The sequence below is a fragment of the Callithrix jacchus genome, chromosome 3 (assembly GCF_049354715.1).
Source record: "Callithrix jacchus isolate 240 chromosome 3, calJac240_pri, whole genome shotgun sequence".
Classification (NCBI taxonomy): domain Eukaryota; kingdom Metazoa; phylum Chordata; class Mammalia; order Primates; family Cebidae; genus Callithrix; species Callithrix jacchus.
This window is the reverse complement of record NC_133504.1, coordinates 145,852,128-145,879,213: the sequence shown is the minus strand read 5'-3', so window position 1 is coordinate 145,879,213 and position 27,086 is coordinate 145,852,128. Positions and strand designations below refer to the sequence as shown.

Below are 27,086 nucleotides of genomic sequence, written 5' to 3'. Positions count from 1 at the left end.
TTGCATAATTAATTTTACTTTATTACAGTCTAATTTTTTAAAATGTCATTCCAAGCATGATATACATGGTAATTCTCAGTTACTTCAAATACATTTCACTCAACAATGCAAATGGCATAAAGTGAGGGATACTTATTCATTTTTATGAAGATTATCACTTAAAAGGAGCACGTGTGAAAAACTCAGAAGATACAGATACTGACAAGTTAATCAGTTTATATATTTGCACATTATCAGTTGTGAAAAATTCCAAGATAAAAAGCTTTTTTAATCATAGTAGCTCCCAGAGAGGGTGTGGGCCTTGTACCTTGCACAAAAGCACATTTTCCTCATGGGAAAATTTCCCAACTGAGTCTTCCTCTTCTTTTAAATTATAGTTGAAGTCAGTCACCAAATCAAAAGGATCATGAGGCATGTCTCTGTTAATGACCAGCTTTTCAGTTCTATGTAGAGTCGATGGGTGCACTGTCTGCTCCAGGTCCCTCAATACTTGAAAATTCTGTGTCAATAAGCGGTTTCAGAAATTTCTCAACCTTGGTTAATCTTTGTTTCAGTTTCTGCTGCATGGACTCATACTCAGCCAAAATTCGGGCAAACCTTGTTTGCAGGAGGTCTACTGACCCCTCCATTCGAGTAACCTTCTCTTCAAGATCTTTCGGATCACTGCCAGCATTTGCAATGTTTAGATCCAGTAGACCATCTTTCATCAGAATCTGCCTCCCCTTCTCTTCCAGCATCGTTTTGGCATCTGGGTACTCAGTTAGAGCTTCCATGAGGTCATCTTTTGAGAGACAGAAAAGGTCAGAGTAGCCAATACTTTTAATATTGGCCGTTCTTCGATTGCCAGCTTTGCTTCCTTTAATGTTAAGAATGCTGATCTCACCGAAGTAGCTGCCATCACTCAATACCACAAACTGAGTGACTCCATCATCTGCCACCACAGCGAGTTTGCCTTCCTTGATAATGTACATCTCTCGTCCGATATCCCCTTTCTTGCAAATGTAATCTCCAGGACTGTAGACTTGGGGTTGCAATTTCAAGACCAACTCCACCAACAGACCAGCTTCACAATCAGCAAAAATGCGCACCTTTTTTAATGTGTCTAAGTGAACGTTGATGGCAATTTCTGCTCTCAGTTTATCAGGTAGATACTTTAAGACTTCTTTCTCATCAACTGTTTTTTTGTTGGTCCAGAGGTAGTCAAACCATTTAATAACCCTCTTTTCCATATCTTTGCTTACATTTCGAAAATGCATATATTGCTTGATAGCATCAATTCTTGCTTGAAATTCTGCTCTGGCTGCATTCATGTTGGAAATCATAGAACCTATGTTACCAACAATGGTAGCAAAAATTAACACTCCAATTAGGAAATCAACCACCACAAAGACATACTCAGAATCCCTCACAGGAGGGGGTGTTTCACCAATGGTCGTCAAAGTCAGTGTAGACCAGTAGAGGCTGTACACATATTTTCTAGCCAAACGGCCAAATTCAGGATCATTAATATCAGGGTAGACCCATGTATCATTTCCAAATCCAATAGCTTTAGAAATAGAGTAGAACACACATGCATTCCAGTGGATAATGATGACGATATACATAACAAGGTTGGAAATCCTAAAGATGTTTGGATAATTTGTCCTTGTTTCTGTTCTCTGGAAGAACTCAAACATACGAGAGATCCTTAAGAGCCTGTTTAATCTAATTTCTGGATAGTTCCACCCTAACTTAAAATACAGCAAATCAGTTGGTATCAGTGACAGAACATCAAGTTTAAATTGCAAGTTGGATTTATATTTATTTATGAGTTTAAGTTCTTCCCTTACCAGCAGTCCTTGTTCTAGGTAACCTAAAATAGAAAAAAAAAAATCAATTCAATGTTTTTCCTTTTTATGCCATTAGAAATTTTTGTGAAGTAACTGTCAATTAACTTTGTTGAGGTCAAAAGAAAAATTCATTTTCAATAAATACACCTCTAACAATGTAATAAAACACAAATACCAATCTATGGCTGTAGAGAATATTATGTGGTGGAAATCAAAGGAAAATTTTGGTCAGACAGCTCATGTCTGTAATCCCAGTGCTTTGGGAGGCTGAGACAGAGTATCACTTGAGCCCAGGAGTTCAAGGCTTCTGTGAGCCATGATAGCACTACTGCATTCCAGCCTAGGCAACAGCGAGACCCTGTTTCCAAAACAAAAAGAAAAAAGAAAAAGTAAAATTTTGTAAGTGCAAAAGTGAGAGTGTACAAATTTCTTAAGGTCTATCATCTTCATCCAGGTGAAGCCATTCCTCTTATGAGTAGTGTTCTTCTAATATTGTGAGAAATATATATATATATATTTGGTCTCTGGCACAGAACTCTTAAAACTCTTGTAATTTCCTAAGCAATATGGATACTAAGTGCATCTCTTTTTTTGAGACAGAGTCTCACTCACCCTGTCGCCCAGGCTGGAGTGCAGTGGCACAATCTAGGCTTTCTGCAACCTCCACCTCCTGGGTTCAAGCGATTCTCCTGCCTCAGCCTCCTGAGTAAGTGGGACTACAGGCGCACACTGCCACGCTCGGCTAAATTTTGTATTTTTAGTAAAAATAGGGTTTCACCATATTGGCCAGGCTGGTCTCAAACTCCTGACCTCGTGATCTGCCCACCTTGGCCTCCTAAAGGGCTGGGATTACAGGCATGAGCCACTGTGCCTGACCCTAAGTGCATCTTTTGTTCTGGTATTTGGTTCTTGACCCCAGTTCCTGAAACAGAGTTCCTAATCCCTTGATATTTCCTGGGTGATAGAATTGTCTTTTGTTCTGGCCAGGTGTGGTGGCTCACACCTCTAATCTCAGCACTTTGGAAGGCTGAGGCAGGAGGATCCCTTGAGTCCAGGAGTTTGAGACCAGCCTGGGTAACTCCATATTATTTTTAAGAGAAGAAGAAGGAAAGAAGCAAAACAGAAAGAAAAAGAAAGAGAGAACGAAGGAAGGAAGGAAGGAATGAAGGAAGGAAGGAAGGAAGGGAGGAGAAAATGGAGGAAAGCAAGAAGGAAGGAAGAAAAGAAAGAAAAAAGGAAAGAAAAACAGAGAAAGAAAGAAAGAAAAAGTGTCTTTTGATATTTTGTTCTAATGAGGCAGCTCTTGGTGAGCTCCAAGATGGAGGCTCGTCACCAGAAAGACTAAGTTATATTTAGAAGCTTGGAACTTTTAGCCCCAAACCCCTTCATCCAGGAAAGGGAGAAGCACTGGAGACTGAGTTAATAGTCCATCATGCCTCAATGATGAAGCCTCTATAAAAATCCCTGAACTATGGGATTTGGAGGACTATCAGGTTGGTGAACACATCTACAAACTAGGAGGGTGCCACACCCCAGTTTCATGGGGACAGAAGCCCCTGTTCTCATGACTCTTCCTGACTTTGCCCTATGTATCTCTTCAACTGTAACCATGATCATACCCTTTACTAATATAATAAAGCAGTAAACATCAGTGTTTTCCTAAGTTCTGTAAGTTGTGCTAGCAAATGATTGGACCCACAAGGGAGGGGTGGGAACCCCAATTTATAGCTGGTTAGTCAGAAGCACAAGCCACAACCTGAGGTTTACAGTTGGCAATCGAAGTGGGGAACTATCTTGGGAGACGGAGCCCGCCCTTAACCTGTGGGGCCTGTTCTAACTCTCTTAGTGTCTGAATTCAGTTAAACTTTAACCCAGCTGGTGTTACAGAATTGCTTGGTGTGTAGAGGAAATGCCACATACATATTGGTGACCAGATTGTGTTGTATGGAGAGTGCAGTAACATACAATGGGTTGTTGTTTTCTTCCCCACCATAGACAGCTCATAGAAAGTTTCCTGAACACGCTAGCAACGTACCTAATAGCCCACACCACTGGCTTGTCCGAATCCCAGCCCTACCCTGGACACTCAGATACTTGCCCCATGGGATCTGTTTTTCATATTCTTGCCTTACCCCTTCAAATGAAACAGAAATGTCCTTGAGTCTGCATTTTCATCTCTCATTCTTGCTGTCTTAGACACTTGGAATCTTCCCTTCTGTGCTGTTACCATGGGCCTCGTGTGTTTTAAACCCAGCATTTCAGCCCTCTGATATGTGACATTAGGAAAGGGATTTGCTCCTTCTCCTAAACTGGCTAACAGAGCTACAAATACGACAGAGTAAGTGGGGAACTGTTCCAGGATACCAGTATTTAGAGAATGTTTGATTTTATGTAATGATTCTTAATAGGTTATAGTCTATGTATACCAGTTACATTGGCATGTAGAGAGCAGGGTAGAAACAATGAGCTTCTACCTATTTAACAGAAATACTTCAAGGAGAAAGCTATTCCCTCTGGTCAATAATATCTCACCACAAACCAAAGGTGAGTTAAGTGCATTTTTCCTGCCTTTTTAAAAATTTCGAGTATGGCTATGCTGAGGACAATGACATTTTCCCCCATGACTCTAAATTATCTCTCTGTTAGGTAGCACTTACTCTTCCCCCTATAGCTGGCAGAATATTTCTGCTCTCTCTATTTCTCTCACCTGGCACAAAACCAGTGAGCAGGATAATGGAGGAAAGCCACATTTATAGTCAAAATGTTGCCTGTAACTTCCTCTGAATCAGCTGGAGTAGCCGATGCCTCTGAGTGTATACATCATGACTCTTCCTTTCACCTGTGCCTTTTCCTCTAGAACAGACTTTTGTGAGTTTACTTTGAGGAATACTTGGATTAGAAAATGTCAAATTACAATGCTAGAGATAAAAGCGCGAAATTTAAAAATACTCAAAACCAAACGTATTTACCTGTTCTTGTTCGTACAAACATATCCATCAAATAGACTATGTCTGATACGTAATCCAAAACAATCCAATATTCTAGGTAATCAGATTGAAGCTCATCAAAACATGCTCTGTAAAAAAAGAAACACTTATATAAACAGAAAAGAAATGGGGGCCAATTTAAGTAAAAGTTCTCTTTGTATCTTTTCTTTATCATGATGAAAAGCACAGCATGCTATGGCTGAGAGGACCTTAGACTCCTTCAACCAACCATGGCTTTTCAGAAACTTTCCCTGAGTGATTGGATTTCGATCCTCACACTTCTGAATTCCAACATCATTTCCATAACACTAATCAGCTTTGTAAAAACATCCAACAAGAATAAGTGGGTTGAAGGGGACAGGTAAACAGTAAGACGGAATAAATTCAATGTTCGATAGCAGACTATACTTAACAAAAATGTATTGGACTTGGGTAATGGACACCCCAAATACTCTGACTTTATCATTATGCATTATCTACAAGTAACAACATTTCACATATACCCTATACACTTGTACAAATAAAAAATATTTAAATCAATTAAAAAATAAATGGCCTAAAACTGAAATCAAAATATGCGGGGTGAAACACATTGATCACCAGGTTCATACTGACCATCTGTACCCAAAATGTGTTAGGAAATTGTGCTTGGTCTTGGATGAGTGAGATGTTTACCATATAAAACGCAGGGAATCCTTTATCTTTTTCCACTATTTGGGAACATTTTTTTTTTCTCATAGGTCAAAGAAAATAGTTTCTCCTGATGTTCTAATTAAGTTATTATACAACCAAAAGTTTAAAAGTCTTCCCCTCCAACAACAGACACTGGGGTCTATTTGAGAGTGGAGCATGGGAGAAGGGAGAGAAGCAGAAAAAATAACTCTTGGGTACTGGGCTTAATACCTGGGTGAGGAAACAATCTGTGCACCAAACCCCCGTGACATGAGTTGACCTATATAATAAGCCTGCACATGTACCCCAGAACCTAAAATGAAAGTTAAAAAATTTAAAAAATAAAAGTCTTCCCCTCACCCTTCCACCCACCCCAGTACTGGAAACCCAATTATATTGAGAACTGAAGTACCTCCTCCTGATCCCAGGAAAACACACTGAGAATAATCTAGCCTCTCTTTACCAAAGAAAGAAGGTGTGTTCTAAAAGGCTCTAAGTCAAATTGTTCAGTCAGTGACCTTGGAAACTAGAAGTGGACTGAGATACACACACACACACACACACATACACACACACACACACAAATATATATATAGACACCTTGCAATAACCATTGTCCAGTTGTACATTACAGGTAAGGTGATGCAAAACAGCCAGTTATAATATGTGTTTCCCGAGGGATCAATAATCACAACCTCTTTCTTCTCCCTAGCAGTAATTAGAAATAAAGGGGATAGTTACTGAGATACAAGAACATTTTTATTTACCATATTAAACATCGTTATGCCCACAATTAATGAAATGGAAGTAAGCCAGAGAAGCTCATTCTGCAGTGGGAAGATTAGCATGGCATAAGAGCACTAGTCATAAGAAAGTGATTAGTGAGGGGTGGATAGATAACGAAATGACTAGTCTTACATGAAAGCATATATTAGGTTTTTACTAGAGCCCAGGTTTCACTGCAAAGCTGCAGTCAGTTGTGTACTTCAGCCACTGAGAGGGAATAGATCAGGGGTCCCCAACCCCGCGATGCTGCAGTCAGTTGTATACTTCAGCCATGAGATGGAGTAGTGGCATAGATCGGGGTCCCCAACCCCCTAGGCTACGGGCCGGTGCTAGTCTGTGGCCTGTTAGGAACTGGGTGGGCCACACATCAGGAGGTGAGCTGCAGGCCAGTGAGCATTATCACCTGAGCTCCTCTGCCTCCTGTCAAATCAGCAACAGCATTAGATTTTCATAGGAGCACAAACCCTATTGTGATCTGTGCATGCAAAAAATCTAGGTTGCACACTCCTTATAATAATGTAATTTAAATAAAAATTAAATTTTTATTTCGGTTTTTTAAATAACGGTACGATCCTAGAAACCTAATCCTCCTTAGAACCTAAAGATTTCTCAGCAATACGTTATCTTTACCAATGCTTAGGGAAGAGAATTAACCACAGCAGTGAAAATTCTTGAGACAATTAAGAATAATTTTAATTCACTTCTGATAATTTATGTTAAATGTTTATTTTTTAATGTTTAAAGACATTTAGTCTTTACACAGGGCTCTTTACTGTAAAGTTTCTTTCTACCTTGCATTATGGAAAATCATCCCTGCATCTAAAACCTATCACAATTTTATTCTATTTCAATGCCAATAAAAGAGCTTACTCTTCTTTCTTATCTTTGCTTTTCTCCTCTTTCTTCTTTTTCTCTGTGTCCTTTTTCTTCTTTTTCTTCTCTGGGTCCTTTGTGTTTTCATTTTTATCACCTGACTTGCTGAAAAAGTTAAGCAAGTAGTATTAAAATACAGAAATCTTATGGGCAGAAAAATGTGGGGTAATTCATGCCGAAGTCTTACCTCTTCTTTTCTTTTTTCTTTTTCTTTTTTCCTTCTGGTTCTCTAAAGAAAAATAATAATATATCTGTTACATAATCACAGTCTTCCACTCCTACTTACTTTCTTTTTCATCGAGCAAAAATCTCAGCCTTACATTCAAAGACCTGCCCCAGCACTCAAAACCCAGAATTCTGGTCTCTTGCTGGAGATTTCTACCAAAAAAAAAAAAGGAGGGCAATTGTCCAGATAATAAACAAAAACTTCTAAGTTAATAGATGTGGGAAATAGAAGAAAATGGAGATGAATAAAGGCATAAAACCAAGTAGAAAAATTTAAGAAATAACAGCCCCCCAAAGAGTGTTCTTCAAAAGCATTCATGTATTAAAAATAATATTTAAAATTTAAGCTTCTTGACGTCATTTACATTTATCCTTGAATAAAGTCACTGAGAATTTTAAGAAAATACCATCAATTTTCTTTAAAGGAGATAACCCGGACCAAAGCCATTTTTCATGAGTAATCAACACGCTGTCTGATAATATGGTGGAGTCTCAATTATTAGAATAATTCACTGGATTTAAGACCACCTTTCTCTACATACAATTTCTTCTTGAGTGGAGATTGTTCGACTAGTGCCTCTTTCCACATTTAGCTTTCTCTATCAGCAGGGGAATTAATTCTGAAGTCAGACAGACGTAGGGTTATATCAGGCTGCCACTGTCAGCTCAGATGTCTTAGGAAATTTCATTATCCAGACATGAATGAATAGGTATCTTGTTAGCTCTAGGATAGTCAGAGAAGGGTTTTAAAGGGAGGTAGGTCTAAAGCTAGGCCTTGAAGTATGAGTAAGAGTTCAAGAAGTTGAGAAGAGAGAGGATGTTACAGCAGGAAAATGTCTAAGTGCAGTGGATTTAATCTGGGTCACAATGACCGGCAGAACTGGAAAGCCACTATTGAGAAGAAATGGAAGATAAGATTGACAAGTGAGGTGAGGCTTAACATCTAAGATGGTCATGTACAAACAGGGACAGACCATAAAACTGGATAAGGGAGAATTTACTGTTGTGGGAGTACATGTCTATGAATCGACATTTGACAGCCTAGAATGGATTCTGAAGGATGATGTTGACACACTACACAAATGGCTCTTGGAAGCCTGGAAAAGATAATGGCCCACACAAAATGAAATAAACATTAAACAACACCATGGCAGATGGTGGAAGAAGGTATCAAAAGACCCAGAAAAGTGGCATCTTGAAGTGGATACACTGATATTCCCAAAGGGAGCTCAAAGGATGCAAAAGTAATGTGGAATGTGCTGGTGAGAGGGGCACTAGCAGCTTTGAGAAGCTCAGTGGTGCCATCCTCTGTAGGCCAGACCTGATGGTGGGAGATGCCATTACACAACTGGGTTCTCTGAGAGCAATAGGGGTAATAGGGTCTAGAAATAACTGAGATGAATGGCAGTGCTTACCCATCAGAAGTAAGATTGGTCCAGTAATTATAATGAGCATTACGGTAGTTATGGCAACCAAAGGGCTCAACCCATAGACAGCTATGGAAGAGGTTAATAGAATACAGTATTCCTAGACAGATGGGAAGCCTGTTAGCTAGTTAGGGTGTTGTTTAATGCGTACAACCAAAACAGGAATGAATAATTAGGAGGTTGAAGGCAACTTACTCCATCAAAAAAAATCAGAATCCTGCAGGGCACTGTGGTTCATACCTGTTATCCCAAAACCTTGGGAGGTCGAAGTGGGAGGATCACTTGAGCCCAGGAATTCAAGACCAGCCTGGGCAACATAGGGAGACCCCCATCTCAAAAAATAAATTGATTCCCCATCTCTACTAAAAATACAAAAAATTAGCTGGGCATGGTGGCATGTGCCTGTAATCCCAGCTACTCAGGAGACTGAGGCAGGAGAAATGCCTGAACCCAGGAGGTGGGGGTTGTGGTGAGCCGAGATCGCGCCATTGCACTCCAGCCTGGGTAACAAGAGCGAAACTCCATCTCAAAAATAAAATAAAATAAAATAAATTGATTAATTAAAATTTAAGATAAAAAGTAATCAGAATCCTTTGAACAGTTTCCAAACCTAAGCCAGTACTTAGACCTAAAATCGCTGACTAGAGGAGAAGCCAAGACCCCATGAAAAAAGACTCTGCAACACTATGACAAATATATTCAGTAGTGATTTCCCTAGTCTTTCTCCTAAAGAACCTATGGCCATTACTTAGATCACTGTACTCGGAAAGGGGGTCGGGGGGAAGAATACCTAGATACATTGAAGACTGTTTGGCACAGGATCAAGTGGATGCTGAGACCTAGGGACTGAAGCATCATCAGACCTAGGGACCGGTTAAACTTGAGGGGCATATGATGTCCTGGTAATAATAGATTCCTGGAGGAGATATGACTTATGGTGTTTCCACTGGGTCCACAGACCCACTACTATGTCATCATTTCTCCAATCCTAAATTTAAAAGTGAAATGTATGTAATTATTGAATATAAAAGTAGAATGTATATAAGTTTCTGAATATAAAAGGGAAGTGTATATAATTATATAAAATTATGCATGCAGGAGTGCTGGTCCCTCTTAATTTTCCCATGTAGTTTATCATCTGACTCCTGCAAAAACCAAATAGAGCCTAGTGGATGGCAGTAGACTATTGCAAAATCAACCAAGTAGTTGCTGCTGTGTCCTATGTGGAAAATAACACAAAGACCCACTCTGATCATTTTTCCAGTTCCTAAATGTAAAAGTGAAATGTACATAATTCCTGAATACAAAAGGAAAATGTATATAATCGCTCAGGGGCAGAACTCCCACCCCTACGCCTACTATTCCTTGGCTTGTGAGGAAAGAGGGGTAAGACCAAGTAGAAGCCCTGAAGCTGCTTCCCACCCTCTGACCAATAGCAACATTGCATCCTGGGGAGATTAAAAAAAAAAAAAAAAAAGTCATCCTTAAAGACCTAATGCATGCAGGGTGGTGATCCCTCTTCATTTTCCCATATAATTCATCATGAGATCCCTGCAAAAAACAAATGGATCCTAACAGACAGCAGTAGACTATTGCAAAAATCAACCAAGTAGTGGCCCCACTTGCAGCTGCTGTGTCATATGTGGAAAATAATGCATTCACCTGATATACACTGTATACCTGAGGTTCTGAGTCAGTCATGTAAATGTCATTTTTCATTACTCTCAGGAAAGAGGCTAGAAATAGCTCACACTCACATGGGATGAAAAACTATACACATCTCCACTCTTTTCCAAGGCTCTATTAACTCTCCTTCCTACTGTCCACGATAGCCTTGAGCAACCTGGATCATGCGGACATTTCTCAGAGCAACACATCAGTCCACTATATCTGTATCAATGGCATTCTGTCAATCAGACCCTGAAATAGGATTACCTAACCATGGACATAAAATGAATGCCCATGATGAGATGGATTCTGTCAGAAACAACAAGTCATAAAGTAGCAATCCATCATACGATGAAGTAAGCTCTCTGAGATTGAGCCTGAACCAGAGGTAATAAGTAAGCTGACCAGGCAGGTGGCTCAGTACCTTTCTTTTTTTTTTTTTTTTTTTTTTTTTTTTTGAGGAGTCTCCCTCTGTCACCCAGGCTGGAGTGCAGTGGCACTATCTCGGCTCACTGCAACCTCTGCCTCCTGGGTTCAAGCAATTCTCTTGCCTCAGCCTCCCAAGTGGCTAGGACTATAGGCATGTGCCACCACACCTGGTTAATATTTGTATTTTTAGTAAAGATGGGGTTTCACCATGTTGGTTGGCCAGGCTGGTCTCGACTCCTAACCTTAAGTGATCTGCCTGCCTCAGCCTCCTAAAGTGCTGGGATTACAGGTATAAGCCACCATGCCCAAACTTCAGTGCCCTTCTTTATGTCATTTTCCACTGTTGGAAATTTCCATTCATTTTCCACTATGTCACTTTCCACTCAGCACCTATTTCTCAGCTCCCACCTGTGGCCATATGTGGGGTTCTTTAGTAGCAATTGATACAGCATGTTGCATAGATGGGTCAGTTTAGCATGTGGATGCAAGCCAGAATGGGCTGTATCTGCACCACAGCCCCACTTAGAGGTGGTCTTAGAAGACAATATGAGGTTAATTTCCCCAGCGTAGAGCAGTATACAGTCATCTAGATTGTATGGAAAAAGAAATAGCCCAGGTTGGGTGCAGTGGCTCAAGCCTGTAATCCTAGCACTTTAGGACACTGAGGTGGGAGAATCACTTGAGGTCAGGAGTTGGAGACCAGCCTGGCTAACATGGAGAAACCCCATCACTAAAACTACAAAAATTAGCTGGGCGTGGTGGAGCACGCCTATATTCCCAGCTACTCAAGAAGCTGAAGCAGGAGGATCACTTGAGCCCAGGAGGCTGAGGTTGCATTGAGCTGAGATTGCACCACTGTACTCCAGCATGGGCAACAAAGTGAGACCCTGTCTCAAAAAAAAAGGAAAAAGAAATAGCCCAAATTAAGAAATACAAGGACTCATGGGCAGTCACAAATGCCTTGACTGGTTGGTCAGGGACCTGGATGGAAAATGATGGAAAGATCAGGGAAAATATTTCTGGAGATGAGGCGGACTGAATGAACATATTATGAGTATGAGCACAAAGTTTGAAAATCTTTGTTTTTGTTTGTTTTTCGCTCTTAGTGAACCTGCCAGTTACAGAGACCAATGCTATGACTCCAATACAGTGCTTTCTATTGAAGAAAGTAATCAGTCACTTTATGGCAAGTTAACAAATTGGACTCCTGACACCACAGAAGAGGCATTAAACATATTGATATGAATTGACATATGTATGGCTATTTATGTGCTTTTTTGCCACAGGACTTTGACCAGTCCTGTTATTTAGGGGCATGTGAAGCATGATCACTAATAGGAAACATTACTTAAGATCACTTTGGACCAATGACTCACTTTAAGGCAAAGGAAATGTGGCATTGGACCCTGAGTATGGGATCCAATGGTCTTATCAACTGCTTCACACTGTTTATCAGCCACTGACATGATAGTTAAGGAGTGACCTTTTGAAGGCACAGCTGAGGTGCTATAATAAAGTTTATGCTCTAGAAAGATAAGATGCCATCCTCTAGGATACTGTATATATTCTAAAACAATGATCATTGTATGGTTCTCTATGCTTATAGAGAACATATTGGTCTGGAAACTAAGAGGTCTAAGTAGGGGTGACAAATGTAGGAAAGGTTTGCTTCCCATTCCTTCAACTTAAGGATCCGTGGGTCTGGAGGTCCTGGTTTCCAGAGGACTGATGCATCTGCCAGGGAATGCCAGAGTTCCATTAAACATTAAGCTATGGCTACTCCCCAGCCACTTTGGGCCCCTCATGCCAAGAAACCAATAGGCATGGAAGAGAGTCACCACACTGGCTAAAGTTATTAACCTTGATCATCAGAAGTAGGCAGTGCTGCTGTTATACAATGCAGGAAGGAGAGATGTATTTGCACCCCGGTGGTCCACTGTGGTGTCTTTTAGTATGTTCCAGCCCAGTTTTGGTGGTAAATGGGCAAGGACTGTAGTCATGACTCAAGAAAGGCATGGTGACCCAGGACTGAAGTCCTTCAGGGATTGTATCTGTATTGTTCCACCAGCTAAGTCATCTAGACCAGCAAACATGCTGGCCAAGGGTGAGAGGACTCTAGAAGGAGTAGAAGAGGAGAGAGTGAGGAATTTCAGCTGAGGCCCCAAAACCACCTGTAGCTATCAAAGACCTTAGCTTAATCCCATTAACTTTCCTCATATAAGCTTTCTCAGGAAAAAGGAACAACCGGGATCCTGGAGTAGGTATTCCCAGATGGAATGAATTTTCTATATAAACAAAATGGATCTGAGCAGCACACGGGTGGGCTGTATAGTGGCTATACAGGTGGTGCACAAAATCCAGGTACTCATTCCCCACTTGCCAAGAGCATTGGTCACTGGCAGCTCACAGTTTTTCCTCTCCCCTGGCTGGCCTTGGCTGAAGGAAACCACCATGCTCAAGGTTATCCTCCATCTTCTAGGGCCAACCTTTTTCCAATAAATGTGCCTAAGTACAAAGGCCCAAATCTACTCCCTAAATATGGGACAACTCTAAAAGGTCATCCCTGCTTGAGAGCTCCCTGTAGAATCACATTGTACATCAGCCCTATTCTCTGAAATTTGACTTCTCCCTCTGCCCAATATGGACCCCCAACTCTCTTCCAGATATTGTTCCCAAGACCATTTCCAACAAACCTCTGCATATGAGCCTCCATCTCAGAAACTGTCTCCTGAGGAACTTCATCTAAGACACATTGGCTCAAACTGGAAAGGAGTAATATGTTCCACTTATTTTTGTCAGTGATTCTATCCACAAAGAAAGCCAACTGCACATACACTATAGACATGATTTCTCCACGTGTATTCAGCTAAATGAACAAATAGATAAATGCTACTTTTAATATGGGTAGCTGAATTTTTCCAACATAGATAACCAAACAACAAAATGGTAGACTATCATTGCCATTGTATTAGATCATTTGCTTAATAAATATTTGCTTCATAACAGATTCAGATATATTCCTATCCTTTTACTGGTTTTCTTTAAACCAAAGCTTTGGTTTTCTATTGTAAATGTACTTACTGGTCCTTATTGCTGCTGTTGTTCACATTGAAAAGTGCAATAGCACCAGGTAGGTACTGCTCCCTGGGGAATGAAAAACATGCAGGGAAATCACAATAGTCACCATCTGTATAATGTGCATGGTAAGCAAATGGTCTGAAAGAACAAATTCTTTTCAGTTTCTACTTATTATTAAAGACTGTCTAGATGATATTTCAAAAACATATCATGAAGCATAAAACATAAAAATATGTCGTAAGCCACCATGAAGTATGACTTGCCAAATACCAGTGTCTTGAACAAACATGGTGATATGGTTTGGCTGTGACCCCACTCAAATCTCATCTTGAATTATAGCTCCCATAATCTCCACATTTCATGGGAGGAACCCAATGGGAAGTAATTGAATTATAGGAGTGGGCTTTTCCCATGCCATTCTTGTGCTAGCAAATAAGTCTCACAAGATCTGATGGTTTTATAAAGGGCAGTTCCTCTTCACATGCTCTCTTGCCTGCTGCCATGTAAGACATGACTTTGTTCCTCCTTGGCCTTCCACCATGATTGTGAGGCCTCCCCACCCATGTGGAACTGTGAGTCCATTAAGCCTCTTTTTCTTTATAAATTACCAGTCTCCGCAGTATGAAAATGGACTCTAATACACATGATTAGTAAATGCATATCAGTCAATGTTCATACCAAGAATTAGCTTAAGTGAACCAACCTCAATGCCAATAATTCCCAATAAGAAACCTGTCAGGGAAAATAAAATGAGGAGAAAAGATAAATAAAAACAATGGGAAGGCTGGATATAGTCAGTGGGAAGAAAAATAGGAAAGAGGAAAAAGAGGGGAGGAATAAAGCAAAGAAAAAGTAATTATGTCAAATATGGTAGGAACCCCTGCTCCAAACCAACACCACACCACACCCCTTCTGCAATCTCAAATCCGGTATCTGAGGCTTTCACAACTTCTTTATTTCCTACTAAGGATTTTTTGCTTTTTACTTCTAGCACCTCTCTCCAGTGCTCTGTTTCCTAAAAGTAGGACCAAATGGGATGGAGCATTTTGGAGAATAACAGCCAACCCTCTCACATGTACTTGCTTCAGGACCCTGAAAGAAAAATCAAAGAGGACTGGATTTCTTAAGGGACAGACATCAGTCTCAGGAAAAATGAAACAAGAGTGTGTACCACTTGGAACCCCACAGTCGTGAATAATCATCGGGCAGTGGCAATATTTCCCGAGAAAGCATGGATAAGGAACAGAAGTAACTCCTGCTGAGATCGCACATTGTATCTAGATAGCAGAGGCATTTGCCAAGCTTGCTCTGTGGAAGAAGTAAAAGACCTTTCATCTAAACAACACTTTACAAACTCATTTATGCCTAGTCTGTGATTATTTGAACGCCAAGCACATGGGTGTTATTTCTATCCTACTGCTCAAGGTCATTGCCATGGTTTGATTCCAAAAAATCAAAACACTGCAACTTTAGGCATAAATGGTTAAAGACAGGTACTGAGAGATGGATCATACTGCTCACCTCTGTGACGGTCCTCCCTTTCTGTGTAACTTATAACTAGAGGAACCCCTTGTATGAGGGTTTTCATTCTCCGATTCTTCACATATAGAGGCACTGTCATCATCATCAGAAAAGGAGCTACAGTTCAACAGGAAGCAGAGAGAGATGAGTTAATGTTTTCAACCACTGGGGAGGAGCAACATTCCTCACTAGGGGGATCATTACCTCACCTCTTTTCTTTTCTTCTCAAACTAACACACGTAACAATTTTTATGTTAGTGTGAAGTTAGAACTACAGAGAATGCATAGAATTATATAGAATGTATGCATAATTCAGTAAAACACATTTAACTAAGAAACTACTTTCTAGGTTTCCACCTTCCTATTTATTGTTTGATGCATTGGTTGATGTTAATATTTATCAAATAGCAAGTGTGATATCTGGGACTTAGATCATATTACACAGTTGTGTGAACTAACTTGTTTTCTAACTAATGTTTCCTCCCACTAAAAGTAAATTCAATCATATTCATATGTATTATATTCTTTTATATATTGTCATATATATTATATATATAATCACATTGCCAGCATTTCATACTCTGCGTACTTTTTATATGTACCTATGGCCCTATGTCATCTCCTTAGACTCTAAATGTCCCATGAGGAAAAGCCCTGCCAGTGACTAAAGAAATATTTGGCATAGGTGCTTCCAAAAAAGGGACCACAAGAATATCTATGTTGAGGCCGGGAATGGTGGCTCATGCCTGTAATCCCAGCACTTTGGGAGGCTGAGGTCGGCAGATTACTTGAGATCAGAAGTTCAATACCAGCCTGGCCAATACAGCAAAAAACCCGCCTCTACTAAAAGTACAAATAAAATTTTAGCCAGGTGTGGTGGTATGCACCTGTAGTCCCAGCTATCTGGGAGGCTGAGGCAGGAGAATCGCTTGAACCCAGAAAACAGAGGTTGCAGTGAGCCGAGATTGGGCCACTACACTCCAGCCCTGGTAACGGAATAAAACTCCACCTCAAAATAAATAAATAAATAAATAAATAAATAAAATCTATGTTCCTTTGTTAGACAAGTCATGCTGTTCCAAAGTATAAATAAATTTGCTAAATTAAATATAATCACCAAGTTTAAGGTTACAAATAATAAAGCTAAATTGAAATTAAACCTAATTAAATTAGAGAACTGTGGCTAACATTAAAAATGCATGGGAGGCCGGGCACAGTGGCTCATGCCTGTAATCCCAGCATTTTGGGAGGCAGGTGGATCACAAGGTCAAGAGATCGAGACCAACCTGGTCAACAAGGTGAAACCCCGTCTCTACTAAAAATACAAAAAATTAGCTGGGCATAGTGGTGCATGCCTGTAATCCCAGCTACTCAGGAGGCTGAGGCAGGAGAATTGCCTGAACCCAGGAGGCAGACGTTGCAGTGAGCCGAGATCGCGCCATTGCACTCCAGCCTGGGTAAACAAGAGCGAAACTCCATCTCAAAAAAAAATGCACGGGAAAATATTTGCATTTACCTGCATGCTCCATTTTCCATCCTTCGTATTTCCTTTTCAATATCTGGTACAATCACATTGGGCATGTTTACAAAGGACAGCTGCGTATTGATAATATTTTTCTTCATGGTTAGTTTCATATCTGAGAACAAAGAAGTCTTATTAGTGGGAAGACTATTTTTATATATTTATATATATATATATATATTTATATATATATATATATATATATAATCAAAAGTTTCATCCTGTGTATTAGTCCATTCTCATGCTGCTAATAAAGACATACCTGAGACTGGGTAATTTATAAAGGAAAGAGGTTTAATGGACTCACAATTCCACATGGCTGGGAGGGCCTCACAATCATGGCAGAGGGCAAAGGAGAAGCAGTCACATCTTACATGGCAGTAGGCAAGAGAGCTTGTGCGGGGGAACTCCCCTTTATGAAACCATCAGATCTCATGAGACTTAGTCACTATCATGAGAATAGCATGGGAAAACCGGCCCCCATGATTCAACTACCTCCCACTGAGTTCCTCCCATGACACATAGGGATTATGGGAGCCACAGTTCAAGATGAGATTTGGGTGGGCACACAGCTGACCCATATCAACCCTGACATTTTTCTTAGACTATAATTGCATCTATTTGCAGTTTTACATAGGAATTATTCTTTCATAGAATACAGGCATGGACTGTTCCCCTAATTTCCATTGACCAGTTTTTTGTAAAATGTTTTAAATTTAAGAATGTACCAGAGGTATAAAACATTTAAAAATTTGGATTGATCCCAGTTTTGAAATATTCAAGCAATGTAACTGTAGAACAAAACCATAGGGACCTCACATACCCATCAAGCAATTAACTAACAGTAAAAAGCAGATGTAATGGAGGTAATCAGATGTGAATTTCTATAGGCATTTAGACAAAATCGTCTTGAGTGGTATTCAAACTTTAGAGGAAATAAAGATAAACTTGATCACATTTTCAGCAAGTTCCCTAAATTATTAGATGCATATATACCCAAGCAACTTACTAGAATCACTGGCCTAAACTCTAATCAGGGCATATTATTTCCTCAGCGAAGGTAGAGGAGGCAGGGTGAATTTAATTCACTTTCCAGCTGCTCCCAGCACACGCCTTGCTCCTTTGGCTGCGGTCTGAGACTTTGCCTTCTTCACTGGCCTCAGCTTCCGACTGTTCATGGTCCTCAGGAAGGATCCCCTCTCCTGTTTGAGGGTACCCACCTTGAGGATGCCAGTAACTGCTATGGGAAATAGGGGCAGGGAAGTGCTGGGTAGAGAAAGGAGGGTCCCTGGCGAGGGCTCCACACTCAGGTCTGTGCCCTCGGACCTAAGTGAAAACAGGCACTCCTGTTTTTGCCCCAGTGTTGCATTTTCTAAGAGATCACTCTGGCCCCCGATTCTGTGCCCATATAAACCTGAGACCTTAGTGGGCACACACATAAGCGGCTGAATGTCGAGAGGAGCACGGAACAGAGTGGCGGAGAGCGGCGGAGAGCAGCAGGGTGGCATGGCAGAGGAGGAGAGAAGAGGCATCTGAACATCAAGAGGAGTTCCATAGAGAATGGCGGAACTCCAGGGGAAGATTATCGCCGCACCCCTCCACCTTCCCACTCCAGCTCCCCATCCGCTGAAAGTCACCTCGAATGTTCAACAAAGTCTCTGCATTCAACACCTTTCAAACAGTTCATGTGACCTGATTTGTCCAGGACTCAGAAAAAGGATGGGGCGGGGGCGGGGCGGGGACGGTGGCGGGAGGAGGGTAAGTGAACACAGCTGTCCCGGGAGAGCAAGGCTAAAGGAGCACGCTAACACGTGCCCACTTGGGCTCCGGCACCTGTCGGTCTGCGTGCTCCCTCTTCCCTCGGGGGTTTGAGCAGCGGGGCGACCGAACAGGCGAGCCACATTCCTGCCACACGTCCTGCAAGGGGAATCAGGGAACCTTCCCACTTCATAACCACATGAAAGATACCATCGCCTGCTGCTCCCTTGGCTTCCAATACTCGGTGCCAGAATGGTTCTGACTGCAGACTTGAGAATGTTTCTCCCCTTAATCCTTACTGGCCTTGATCAGCTAGGCCTGGAATTAGATATCTGCTCTGAAAAGAGCCAGGCGCTTGAACAGACGAGAAGTGTGAGGCATCCCTTGAGGGATTCCCTGGAAAACCTTGCCAGCCTTTTTGAGGGGTTAAGACTGGGGGCCCTCTGGGTGTAGGTGGAGCCAGAATTACGTGCCATTGATGACTATGCAAATTTATTTGAATCCAAAGACTCCGTGGGCCCAGGAAGCTTTAGGTTATATTCAAACAGGGCTGCTATTTTAAAGTACCCACAGATAAAGCTAGACCAGTTGTTTATAACCATCCTTTATAACTATTTTTTCTGATCAGTAAGTACTCAACAACTATAATAGTTGTTAAATATTTTAGTATCACTTTTTCCTAATTTTATTACTTAACGGTTTTGTGTACATGCCTCAGTGACTCAATTAAGATATGAATTCTTGGAATCCAATAAAATTTCTTTTTCCTTCTTTCTCTCTCTCTCTCTTTCTTTTTGACAGAGTCTTACTCTGTCACCCAGGCTGGAGTACAGTGGCACAAGCTTGACTCACTGCAGCCTCTGCCTCCTGGGTTCAAGCAATTCTTCTGTCTCGGCCTCCCAAGTAGCTGGAATTACAGGCACCTGCCACCACGCCCAGCTAATTTTTGTATTTTTACTAGAGACGAGGTTTCACCATGTTGATCAGGCTGGTCTCGAACTCCTGACCTCAGGTGATCCACCCTCCCTCTCAGCCTCCCAAAGTGCTGGGACTACAGGCGTGAGCCACTGTGCCTACCCATATAATAATTTTTTTTAATGCTTGTGCTATGCTATGAGAACAGATTATTACTAAGGTACGAAGTGGTGCTCCAGCTGCAGTTTCCTGCCTGAGTCATGCTGATTCACGCCTCTGTGCCTTTGCATATGCTCTCCATGGGCTTCAAAAGCTCACTTCTCTTGAGTCCAAATAGGTGTTATCCATTGCTCAAGTCCAAGCCACTGACTCCTCCTCACCTTTGACCTAAGTAATTGCTTCCTTCTCTTCTCTGTCACTGCTTTTTGTCCACATTTCAATTATTTTCCACTAGCTAAATTGTTACACACTCTGTCTTCACAAGGCTACAACCTCCTCTAGGAGAGAGACTTTTGTAACCATAGCAGAGTGCTTGCACATAATGGGTACTTAAGAAATGCTTACAGAATGAACAAATTTTGCTTTGTGTTTTAAAAACTATACTCACAAAACATTTCATTAGAAGTCGTGAAAACTCACTGAATTTACAATGACTTTGAAATGGTTCTTAGGGTGACAGATGTGGTGAACTGGCCCACATCATCCATTCTTCTCTCCTTCTAGTGTGCTTTCATGAACTGCAAAAACTGGAAGAGCTAAAAGTCTACATTACCCAGTCTGCTTTGCAGCTCAGATTCTGGATGGCACTTACTGAGCTCAGGTTTAGTCAATTAAGTGCATTTGTATGAGATTTGGAAGGTGGAAGTGAGGTGAAGACAATGGTTCTTCCATTTCTGCTATGGCTGCCCGCAAGAAGAGGCAGGGTCACCTTGGGTGTTCTGAGGTAGCTATCCCCAACTGGTCAATAGTTTTCCTGATGCCAAAGGAAGGGCATCCAGTTTATGCTGGAATGCATTGTAGGGTGACTGTTGTGCCTGGTTGCAACGGAAGTGGCTCACAGTTAAGGGGGTACATTCTTGACAGTTCCAGTGGGAGCTTCCTCACTGCCCACTTTCAGATTACAAGAGAGGAAGAAACTTCCCTGCTGGCTAATTCTGGGATGTTGTTCTGGAGTCATGCCTGTGGTTCAGCCTAGAGCCTATTGCCCCAGTCCTTCTAATGACTTTTAGCATCTATTTCCACAAATTAAAGCTTTCTATTGAAAAAGGTCAGAGTACAATTCGGTTTCTGTAAATGAACAAATTCTTTTCTTGATTTTTGATACATGAAGTGCTGTAGAACATGCGCAAGAGTGGTTCTCATGTATGTTTCCAGAAGTGGAACTGCTAGTCCTAGTTTCAGTTCACTAGAGCCAACCAGATTGCTGCCCAAATTTACTGTATAATTTTGCATTCTGCTAGACCTATAGAAGTATATCATTTTTCCCGTACCCTGACCGACATTTAATATTGTCAAATTTTTAAGTTTTCATCAATTCTATGAGTGAACATTTTTTACGCTATGGGATTCACATTTACTAGTGAAGTTAGACGAACTATCATGTGTTTATTAGTCATTTGGGTTTCTTCTCTGTGAATTACGTGTTTATATTCTTGGTCTGCTTTTTTGAGTTGGGTTTTTTAATCGATTCAATATTAACACATATTTAAGAAATGCCTAGTAGGTGTCAAGCATTAATATTGTCCCACAAGTAACTATGTACCTCTGACTATGGTCCTCTGACTATTAACTGCAATTTAATTTTACCTTTCTGAAGCATTAAATCTTGCCTTCTACTAGTCATACACAATCCTACCATCTACTAAAGTCATATACAAATGACTTTAGTAGACAGCAGGATTTTATGCTTCAGAAAGGTAAAATTAAATTGCAGTTAATAGTAATTTAATCTGTAAACTTACTAATTTGTAAACCCCGTAAGTCATTTCACAATGAATATTTGTTTACCAGTTTATGGCTCACATATAGGCTGTATTACATCACCCAAGCAGTGAACTACTTCTGGATAAAATTACAAACTGAATTGAGGAATCCAGTTTGAAAGGCTGATATAGACACAGACTTTAAAGCACAATCTTTTTTTTTCCTTTTTCTTTTTGGGAAGGAGTCTTGCTCTATCACCCAGGTTGCAGTGCAGTAGCGTGATCTCAGCTCACTGTAACCTCCACCTCCCAGGTTTAAGTGATTCTCTCACCTCAGCCTCCCAAGTAGCTGGGATTACAGTCACCCACCATCATGCCTGGCTAATTTTTATGTTTTTGTAGAGATGGGATTTCACCATGTTGGCCAGGCTGGTCTTAAACTCCTGACCTCAGGTGATCCACCCGCCACAGCCTCCCAAAGTGCTGGGATTACAGGGGTGAGCCACTGCACCCTGCCTAAAGCACCATCTATAAACAAAGACAGTTATATAGTATGCAGCCCAGAGCACTCACACACCGCTGAAAATGGCCAAAGATTTTTCAACATGTAGACGGCTTCCTGTATGCTGGTGGTTTCCAGAGTAGTATTTTGTGTGAATGCCCCAAAGATTGTTCCAAATGATGTATTTGTTATTTACATATAATTTGCTATATTGAAATTTAAAGTAAATATATACCTTTGTAAAATAAATGATGCTCCCTTCTTGATTCATTCAAACTTTTTCTAAAAAGCATGCTAATCCATCAACCAGTTAACTTCAGGCTTCACAAAAAAAGTGCAGAAGAGTAGGCATTAAACTATATAGCAACCTCTGGACAGTGGGAGTATATACTTCTGTTATATATTAATTTTGCAGAATGAACATATTAATTTTATAATAAAATCATATCTCTCTCTTCCTTTTTTTTTTTTGTTAGATGGAGTCTCACTTTGTTACCCAGGCTGGAGTGCAGTGGTTTGATCTCAGCTCACTGCAACCTCCACCTGCTGGGTTCAAGTGATTCTCCTGCCTCAGCCTCCCGAGTAGCTAGGACTAAAGGTGTCCCCCACCATGCCTGGCTAATTTTTGTATTTTTAGTAAAGACGGGGTTTCACCATATTGGCCAGGCTGGTCTCGAACCCCTGACCTCAAGTGATCTGCATTCCTCAGGCTCCCAAAGTGCTGGGATTACAGGCGTGGGCCACTGCACCTGGTATTTTTTTCTCATATTCTTCTGCACAACTTGAAGAAATGTTCATGATGTATTGCTAAGTAGAAAAAGCAAATTGTGGCCTGGTGCAGTGGCTCACACCTATAATCCGAGCACTTTTGGAGGTTGAAGTAGGTGGATCTCTTGAGTCCAAGAGTTTGAGAGCAGCCTGGGCAATGTGGGGAAACCGCATCTCTACAAAAAATACAAAAATTAGCCAGTCTCATAACCTGGTCTCTAAATAGATAGATAGGTAGATGATAGATGGATAGAGATAATAAATAAAAATTTAAAACTAAAATTTAAAAAAGCAAATTGTTACGTAATATTTATAGTATCATGCCATTTTATTTTAAAAGTGTGTATCTGTACATAGAAATAATAAGCACCTTAATGTTAAAAGATAAGTTTTTAGTGTGGGATCATTAGTATTTTTTTTTCTTCTTCGTGTTTATCTGTATCTTCTCCTAATATATTTCTTCATGAAAAAGTCACATTTTTAAAATTAAAACGGTGGTCTGTTTAATAACAAAAATCATTTGTGTCAGCACCTTTGCTTTAAAATAATGTTTTCCATTATTGGGCAGGGTACATGTTGGTCAAAGGGCACAATGTTTTTGTTAGGAGGAATAAGGTCTAGAGATCTGTTATATAACATGGTAAAAATAAATAAAAAATAAACAATTTCCATAATAATGTTTTTCATCTCACTTGTTCCATCTCAGTATTTAATTGCAGAACTAAGTTTGTTTTTGGCATTTAACAATGTTCAGGGAGTTGTGTAACTTTTAGATTGGGCTTTGCCTGCTCTGCAAAAGAGAAACAGCCAGTGCCTGAAAATAGCTGTCACTTCTTCCACAAGGACCTAGTTTCTAGCCCTAGCTCTTAGCAAATTGCCTGTGAAACCCTGACAAAAAAATCTGAGTTTCAGGGTCTTCTCTTCTGTAAAGTGGAAATAATAATACCTGCCCTGCCTATTGTAGTAAGTCTCTAGGGGGAGGTAATGAAAAATATGTGTAAAGCAATATTGAAGGCTGTGAAAAGTTAACAAATACTAGCTGATAATAATCTCATATGATCTCTAAGTTTGGAAAGAGAGAGAGAACCATCAACTTGTTTAAAGGGACAAACTTAAAATGATTAATCTTTCTTTAATCTCTTCCCCTTAAACATCACTTTGAGACTTTGAAATTGTCAAAGCAACTAATAAAGAAAGTAACAATTGTCCTTATATGCTCATAAGCCAGCTGTAATTCTCATGAAAAACAAAAACAGAGCTGACAAAACACCGTTGCTATGTTGGCCCAGCAAACACAGGGATCTGCCACACTTGGTAAGTCAAATTGTTGTCATACTTGCTCAGGAAGAAACAATTTTACCAAAGAGATCATTGTTATCATAATCATGATCATCGTCTTCACAATTCACAGAAAATGTTAAAGTAGTATCTACTATAAAACAAAAAGCTCAATTAATCAAAAGTCCATTAACTGAAACCATCAAATAACCCAATATATTTTCCAATACTCCTTTCTTAAGCAAAATATTTTACAAGAACACAAAGTAATATAAGAGTGTTTTAAATACCAGAACATGTAAGCATAGTAAGAGCAAGAATTCTGTTTTTGTGCCCTATTACAATCCCAGTATCTAGAAATGGGAATAGTTGTCAATAAGTATTGGTTGAAAAACATAAAAATTGATTATAACTATAAAATCATATCTATTAATTATGATCCTGGGGCATCACAAGGTTCTTTGTCATCAAAGAAAGTTTTCTTTAAAACCAATATGTTAGACAATCAAGAGTAAGAACAAAGACTTTGCACAATGACTGGAGACCTTAATGTGTTATTCTTCCCACTTCTCTACCTCCACTGAATCAGAAAATATTCAGAATTCTGAATATTTCATTATAAAAATTAGTAAATGTTGATGAACTGAAGTAGTCCCTGCCTTTTATCTTAGGTTCCTCACCCCAATATCTGTTTCACAATGGAATTTCTCTAGAAATTCAGGTGTTTTGAAAAGTCTAAGAGAAAGTCCATAAAATCAATTGAATTAAATTGTATCCCCGCCAAAATCCATACACTGCAGCTGTAACTCCTAATACCTCAGAATGTGATGGTTTTTGGAGACAGGGCCTTTAAAGAGATGCTTAAGCCAAAGTGAGGCCATTAGATTAAGGTGGACCTGATCCACTCTGACTGGTGTCCTTGTAAGAAAAGGAAATGTGGACATGCAAAGAGACAGGAGGGATCATGTGCACAAAGGAATGCATATTCGAGGACAGAGTGAAAAGATGACAATCTGCAAGCTAAGGAGAGAGGCCTCAAAAGAAACCAAAACTGTTGGCACCTTCATCTTGGACTCAGCCTCCAAAAGCGAGATAAATAAATTTCTGTTGACCACCAGTCTGCAATCTTCTGTTATGGTAGCCCTAGCAGACTAATACAGTTGGAATTAGGAGGTCTGAGTGCTGGTGGTTCCTCCTCAACACTCACATAATATAAACAGCTTATCATTAGTGAACTGACCCATTATTTTATCATGATCCATTTATGTCAGTGTCTCTCCCCCAGACTTGAGGACAGGTCACAGTGAGCTCTAATTTTTATTAGAGTTAATTAAGGTCTCCAGCACCTTATATAATGCCTTATACAGGTTCATAAAAAGGAATGAAATTTTTTAAATTATTGTATTGCACAAAACACTAACTTTGATTGTGTTTATTTGCTGAATGGGAAATGACAATGAAATGAGTGATTGGTGTTTATGGATGTTATCCAAGTGAAAGAATGAGTGTAATTGAACAAATTGATTAAAGGATATATAAACAAAAAGGTCAAAATGTAAAAAGCCAGTTATAAGATGTACCTTTATTGATAGAAACATTTTGAAATGTTGGTTTAAGAATGTTCAGCTTTCCAACATAGAATGAAATCACTGATATTTTAAAACATAATCTTATTATATGATAAATGTAGTACTCACTTTTTAATTAAAGAAAAACATGACAGTAATTCATAACAGTTTTATCTTTTTTCTTTTTGTCCTTTCTTTTTTCTTTTTCTTTCTTTTTTTTTTTTTTTTTTTTGATACAGAGTCTCTCTGTTTCACTCAGGCTAGAGTAGTGTGATCTCAGCTCACTGCAATCTCGACCTTCTGGGCTCAAGTAATCCTCCCATCTCAGTCTCCTGAGTAGCTGGGACTACAGACATACACCACCACACCTGACTAATTTTTGCATTTTTTGTAGAGACGGGGTTTTTCCATATTGCCCAGGCCGGTCTCAAACTCCTGGGCTCAAGGATCCACCCACTCTGGCCTCCCAGAGTGCTGAGATTACCTACCAGACCCAGCCAAAAACAGTTTTTTTCTGATCAAAATACACACACTTACCACAGAGAGTTATTTAAAAGAAGGCAAGGTGATTTAAATTCTAGCTCCTTCATACAATAGTACTGTGTCCTTGGGTGAGGCACTTAATCTCTTCAGACCACTTATTCATCTCTGAAAGGGGTTATGCAGGTTGGTATAATAATGTTGATAAAGTAGCTGATACTTAAGTTCCCACGGAGTTGGAACTCTTATTTTTAGGAGCTAATTCTTTAAGATTTACATGAGTTTGATAGTGTCCTACTCCAAATATTTTAGAAAGAAAAATCAGTATATGATACTTCCTTTGGAAAAAAGTATACCTGCCAAAAGTATTCTTTTTGACTTCTAAAAATAAAACTAAACTTTGTGAAAAGCAGATCACAGTGTTGTGATATTCAGATTAGCAGAATCATCTTGCCAGGTGGAGTATTCACTTATCTGTCAAAAAGACAGACAAGTTAATAAGAATACAATCGTCAGCTGTATCTAGAAAGCACATCACAAGAAAAGAAAAGCAAAAGCTGATACTTTAATGAATCAAAACAGAGGTATAAGCATTTGTGAAAAATATAACTCTAAATATCACTGGGTTCTTACCTTTGGTTGTTTAAGTAATATATCTTTGTCTTCTAGAAGTAGAAGTCACTGGTGTATCCAAAACAAACAGGGATATACTGTAAATCTTGACATTGTCAAAATCCAGACCCTAATTTTAAAAAATAATAAATGTGCTGATTTTTTCCCTTTTTTTAAAAGATACACAAATGACTAGTTTTCAAAATAATTCCCAGGGAAAGAAACCGTTCCGTGGCATTGTCAAAGTAGGATTTTCATGACTCGGC

General features: G+C 39.9%; 1 protein-coding gene across 2 annotated transcripts; it reads right to left on the bottom strand.

Annotated features, from left to right (window-relative positions):
• Window positions 1–27,086, bottom strand: CNGA1 (cyclic nucleotide gated channel subunit alpha 1). 2 transcript variants are annotated; one of them, XM_054253366.2, is made up of 10 exons: window positions 26,842–27,086; window positions 17,012–17,132; window positions 15,496–15,612; window positions 13,978–14,040; window positions 7,335–7,376; window positions 7,145–7,252; window positions 6,089–6,196; window positions 4,799–4,905; window positions 1,830–1,852; window positions 1–1,658 (listed from the first exon to the last, which is right to left on the bottom strand). In XM_054253366.2, the coding sequence occupies exons 2-10, from the start codon at window positions 17,128–17,130 to the stop codon at window positions 444–446; spliced, it is 1,902 nt and encodes a 633-aa protein (XP_054109341.1). In that variant the 5' UTR covers window positions 17,131–17,132; window positions 26,842–27,086; the 3' UTR covers window positions 1–443. The 2 variants fall into 2 exon arrangements, with proteins under 2 accessions (XP_054109341.1, XP_017826067.1); XM_017970578.4 differs by having other exon boundaries at window positions 1–1,852.